Here is a 6,059-nt window from a genome sequence, read left to right as displayed (position 1 = left end):
CGTTTGTTTGCCAGCCTATTGCTTCGATGTTATTGGAACCACAAGAACCACAACTGAATCCGGAAGGGTTCACAAAAGAACCTTTCCAAGAACCAGAGCTACCACTTTCCAGGATGCTCATAGAGGATTCTGGTAGTTCCAAGGATTTGAAGAATCTCTTTGGTTCAGCAATTGGCCAACCAATGCTAGCCCCTCCCAGCAATTTTGGGCCAATGCGAAATTCCGGGACTGTGACGATAAAGGCGAGCTTTAAGGAAGACATTGTAAGGTTCCGTTTCCCATGTTCTAGCAACGTTATGGCATTGAAAGATGAGGTTGCCGAAAGGCTGAGGATGGATGCTGGCATGTTTGATATCAAGTACCTTGATGATGATCACGAGTGGGTGAAGTTGGCGTGCAATGCGGACTTGGAAGAATGTATAGAAATCTCTCGGCATTCTGGTACCCATGTCATCAGGCTCTTGGTTACCGACGTTGCAGCCCACATTGGTAGTTCTTGTGGAAGCTCCGGTTGATGCCCAGATCATCATTTTTAACCTTTTTCTTTTTCAATGGGTATGTACAAGTTGTTCCAGGAGGTCAGTTTTTACATGTTGTTAAGCTAGTTGTGTTGCTAGATAGCATTAGTAGCTTTACCGTGTTCGACTAAAGCACCAATTTTTTTTCTTGTACGAATATGTGTAGTCGTTGCAAGATGCGCGTGTTGTCGATGCTGTATATATTTAGCACGTGATACTGGAAGTCCTGGGGGTACAGTTAAAAACCGAAGCCGTTGTAATATGACACTTTTGTTGTCCAGAAATTGAATAGTTTTGGAAGTTAGTTCCTTCTATTCACTTTTAGTTCCTCTTGGGTTTGAGCATTTTGAGGCTTGCTTGGTTCATTGTCCCCTGTTGTGAAAAAAGTAAATTCCGGAGGAAAATAGATATAACTTCCATCGTATTTTCAGCGACATAAACCTGAGCTATTTTGAATCTGGTTTGCTGCTCTGATAGAATTATTGGTGCCCAAAATCCAGCTGCTAACAGAGACTTCTTGTCCATCCAGCATGTTCAGTACCTGTTACTTGTATTGCATCACTCATTTTTCAGAATAAACAAGAGAAATTTCCAGCTGGAGTATTTATTTCCTTCAATGCCACATGTGCGAGTTATGCATGATTAGGGCCTATGGTACATATTTAGGGGAAAGGACGGGCGACTGGCCTACTTAGAGCATCTACAACCGGAAGTACCAAATTTTGGTCCCCAAACGTCCGCGGACATACATGGACGCGTCCATGGACAGTAGCCCGATAGCACACGAAGTTTTGTTCTCCCCAATTGGATACATCAAACCTAATCCTATAATCCTATATTGTTCTCGTGCAACGTATCGTACGTATGTAAACACATGTCATTGGACTACCAAAAATTGACATGCTCTAATAACTTCGAACGGAGCGACAAATGGAGAAGTCCATCCATGCCCCCCCTTGCCCTTGCCTTTGCCCTTTCCGTCATCTGTGCGGTAGTAGCGGTCGAAGACGCATAACAGATCGAGGCGGGTTTGCTCACCACCGGAGCGGTCCAATCCGTCGCCATCCTCGGTCTTCTCCTCCTTGGAGGGTAGTCTGGCCATGGCACGGACCGCCCGACTTTGTTCTTTTGCCACGTCCTTCACCACCCTTCTTCATTGCTTCTCACCTATGTGGGCACGAAGGGATTCCTTCGACGCTACTTTGCAGGCTGCCGCTGCAGCCTTCGACGTGAGGGCTCCTGAAGTCATCTCTGTTTGAAGCTGCGCCCGCCGCCTCGCGCGACGGGCTTGCCGGGCCTCCTTTTTGGATTGGCGCCGACTCATGGAGGCGCATATGGCCTTCGTTTTGGCGCCCGACGCCGCGACGATGACGTTCCACCTAAATGGTTTCGGCGCAACAACGGGGTTGCGGCATGCGGTCCCCACCGCATCTAGCGAGGCCTCGGTCACGCGTCGAGATCCACTGGCCCCGAATCCGAGAGCCATTTGGGCAATGGATGCCCGCCGGCTCGCGGAAGATCGCGGGAGGGTGCGCTCCTCTTGGGAGCATCGAAGAGCAGCGCGGACGACCATCTGCTCCTCGGGGCTGCAAGGGATGGGCTCCCAGTCCTCAGACCTGGACATATTGGAGTCGGATCTAGTGGTCGCCATGGGGGAGAACGCCGGAGGTCGCCAGAGAGCTTGGTACCGTGGGATGGAAGTGGGGTGGAGTTGAGTGGACGCGGCTAGTGTTTCGTCCAAAGTGCAGAGGGTCCAATTTATGTGGGATTGGGTAGGCAAGAGTTGTCTGGGTCCGACGTGACGGGCGTCCCCGTATCCACTCGACATATGGGCTGAACATGGGGAGTGTCGGCCAGTCCAGACGTTTGGGTCTCCTATGAGGAGCCTGATTGGGTGTCTTATTTTCGTCCAAACACTGACCAGGCAGCCCGTCTGGGTGTACGGGCGGGTTTGAATGGTCCGGCTGTAGATGGTCTATTTGACGAATTATATATGATGTGTGTGACCGTGCACATCTGCACAAGATGTAATTTGGTGGATGAGTTTCTTTCCCCCTCCAAAAAAAAACTATTTTTTTGACAGAACTTCTCATCCTTTATTCACTTAGCAAAGTAGTGAAATGAGTCTTCTATCACAGCCATTGTTTTTTCCCCGCCAATCACAGCCTTTTCTTTTTTAGGAAATCACAGCCTTTGATTTGTTGATTACAGAAAAAAAATATCGCGCCAACCACGTCAAAAAAGAAAAAATCGCGCCAACCGTTCCGAAAAGTACCGGATTTAAAGGGGACGACGCGCCGGCGGGTTCGCAACCCTAGTTTTCGAGTACGCAAAAAAAACCCTAGTTTTCCATCTGAACTTTCCCCGATCTCGACTCTCGATCTCGAGCTTGCGCGCACTTGGGCGAACATGGCGGCGCGGGGGCAGGGTCTGGAGCAAGAATTCGATTTCTTCGTGGTGGTCGACTTCGAGGCGACGTGCGTGAAAGACGGGCGGATCTTCCCGCAGGAAATCATCGAGTTCCCCGCGGTGCTCGTCGACGGCGCCACCGGCCGCATCGAGTCCGCGTTTCGCAGGTACGTTCGTCCCAAACATCACCCTGTGCTGACCGAATTTTGCAGGGAGCTCACCGGCATCCGGCAGGAGGACGTCGACGGCGGCGTGGAACTCGGCGACGCACTCTGGCTGCACGATTCTTGGCTGAAGGCGGCGACGGCGGGAGCAGGGAACAAGAGAGGCGTCCGCTTGGCCGTGGTGACCTGGGGAGACTGGGATTGCCAGACCATTCTCGAGTTCGAGTGCCGCTTCAAGGGCATCGAGAAGCCCTCCTACTTCGATCGCTGGATCAACCTGAGGGTCCCCTTCCAGGCGGCGCTCGGCGGCGGAGGGCGGGTCAACCTGCAGGAGGCGGTCCGGGCGGCGGGGCTGGACTGGGAGGGCCGCCTGCACTGCGGGCTGGACGATGCGCTCAACACGGCGCGGCTGCTTGCTGAGATCATGCGGCGCGGGGTCAAGATCACCATCACCGGCTCGCTGGCGCCGCCGCCGCCGATCCAGCAGAAGCAGCAGCCTGGCGCAAGCCCTTGCGGTGGCTCACCGGCGCTGGCGCCGCCACCAATCCAGCAGCAGCCGCCTCGCACAGGCCCTTGCAGTGGCACATTTGCGCTGGTGCCGGCGCCGGCGCCGATCCAGCAGAAGCAGCAGCCGCCGCAGCCTCACATAATCAGCCCCTGCGGTGGCTCCTCCGCGTGCTTCTCGTACTGCGAGGTGGCGACCAGAGGAGCCATGGAGCCAGGGCCGATGCGGTCTGGATGCGCCAACTGGACGCCGGCCATGGGACCTTACTTCCTGTGGAGCAACTGAACCAACGATCCATGAGACTGGGATTCAGAATCCAGTGTCTCTCAGCTGCTAGTGTTGATCGTCCTAGCCATCAGAATCAGAGTGTAGCTCAGCTGATTCTACTATACTCCTAGTCTAGGTGTGATTGTTCACTGAAATCGAACGTCACAATGGAGCTATTATCTTGATGTAATTGGTGTCTGAATTATTAGTATCAATACAAATTTCGTTTTAGTTATTACTACTGTCAATACAAGATTTGTTTTACCTTCTCTGTGGGTTTCTTCGGTACTGAGCAACGGGCCAACGATTGACTTGTTAGTGACATTGATAAATCCTAAAATCTAAAAAGCGGCCGATCACTTTTTTGATGAACCGAGCGGCCGGCTCCTGGCCACTCGCTTTCGTGCGTACGTAGTCCAGGTGTCACCTGGTGAATCATATAGAATTGTTTTGGACTGTTGCGCTCTCACATACTGGACCAAGGAATATAATTAGATGGAAAGATAGCCCGTCCATTCTCTCTCTCCATATGTAACTGATTTAGCTACCCTTTACAACAATTCAAAAAGTCATAACTTTTTAACCGTGCATCGGAATTTAGATCCGTTTTCAACGTTGGAACCCTCGCGACGAGATCTTCGAAACTAGATCCCGCATGGGTATGTTTCGATGAATTTTTTTGATGCCAACTTTTGATGCTATACGGTGCAACTTTAGTATTGCATTGTGTAATTTTTGTACTACATGGTGCAACTTTTTTCAAAACAAAATTTTGGAGCTGCACGATTCAACTTCCTATGTGGTTGCAATCTAGTAACCATGACAACCTGATTTGCAACTAGGCTACTGCTTTAGTTAACTACCTAGTAGTAGATGTGCAACCACGACAATTTTTGATGTTTAGTTGCACACACATTTATGTTTAGTTGGTAGGACACTAGTTGTTCAGTTGGTTTGTAATTTAGTCTAGTTGCACACACATTGATGTTTAGTTGGCAGGACACTAGTTGCACACACATATGCTTAGTTGGCGCGGCAATATAGTCTAGTTGCACACACATTGGTGTTTAGTTGCGAGGACTATTTGGCACATATATATGTTCAGTTGGCGCGGCAATCTAGTCTAGTTGCACACACATTGATGTTTAGTTGGCAGGACACTAGTTGCACACATATGCTCAGTTGATGCGGCAATGTAGTCTAGTTGCACACACATTGATGTTTAGTTGGCAGGACTATTGGCACACACATATGCTTAGTTGGCGCGGCAATCTAGTCTAGTTGCACACACATTGATGTTTAGTTGGCAGGAAGACTAGTTCGTCGAAACATCCCCATGCAAGATCTACTTTTGAAGAGCACGTCACGAGGGTTTTAATGGTAAAAACGGATCTGAATTTCGACATGTGGTTTAGAAGATATGTCTTTTATAATTTTGAAAACCAAAAAATAATGCACAAAGGGCGGACATGAGGAACATTAATACAGTGGCATGCAGGTATCCATCACATGAGGAGAGACTACATATGACAGGGACTAGACGTGCTGCCTTTTTCTGGACCAGGCGACAGGCGCTTACCTTTTTTTAGCCGGCCGCTCGCGAGCGCTAACGAGTCGCCGGCCGCCAGCTAGACGCGCCCTTGATAAATTTCTGAAGAAGGCTACAATTCCAATCGACAATGCAAATGGAAATTCGTTCTCCGATGAAGCCCCCTACTCCGCCGAGGAGCGACCGATGCTGAGGAGAGGGATGGTCTACCTCCCAAGGCACATTCATCAGCATTGAACAAGGCGGTGTTAGAACCTTATATCAAGATTGAAAAATAAAACAGCTAACTGTAGATTTCTGAGATAAGAGCTAATAATATGCTGTACATATTTAGCACTTGGTGCTGGAAGTCCTGGTGGTACAGTTAAAAGGCGAAGTTGTTGTAATAGTATGGCACTTTTGTTGTCCAGAAATTGAACAGTTTTGGAAGCTAGTTCCTTTTATCCACTTTCAGTTCCTCTTGAGTTTGAGCTCCTTGAGGCTTGCTTGGTTCATTGTCCCATGTTGTGAAAAAAATAAACTCTGGAGAAAATAGGCATGACTTCCATCGTATTTTCAGCGACATAAACCTGAGCGATTTTGAATCTGGTTTGTTGCTCTGATAGACTTATTGGTGTCCGAAATCCAGCTGCTAACAGAGATTTCTT

General features: G+C 49.4%; 1 protein-coding gene across 2 annotated transcripts; it reads left to right on the top strand.

The window, feature by feature from the left end:
- The first annotated feature begins 2,912 nt into the window (after positions 1 to 2,912).
- Positions 2,913 to 4,101, top strand: LOC125514189 (ERI1 exoribonuclease 2-like). Of its 2 annotated transcripts, XM_048679471.1 has the most exons (2): positions 2,913 to 3,743; positions 3,896 to 4,101. In XM_048679471.1, the coding sequence occupies exons 1-2, from the start codon at positions 2,928 to 2,930 to the stop codon at positions 3,992 to 3,994; spliced, it is 915 nt and encodes a 304-aa protein (XP_048535428.1). In that variant the 5' UTR covers positions 2,913 to 2,927; the 3' UTR covers positions 3,995 to 4,101. The 2 variants fall into 2 exon arrangements, with proteins under 2 accessions (XP_048535428.1, XP_048535427.1); XM_048679470.1 differs by having other exon boundaries at positions 2,913 to 4,101.
- The last annotated feature ends 1,958 nt before the right edge of the window (positions 4,102 to 6,059 follow it).

This window comes from Triticum urartu, chromosome 6 (assembly GCF_003073215.2).
Source record: "Triticum urartu cultivar G1812 chromosome 6, Tu2.1, whole genome shotgun sequence".
Classification (NCBI taxonomy): Eukaryota; Viridiplantae; Streptophyta; class Magnoliopsida; order Poales; family Poaceae; genus Triticum; species Triticum urartu.
Note: the sequence above shows the minus strand (reverse complement) of the source record. Positions and strands in the feature narration are given on the sequence as shown.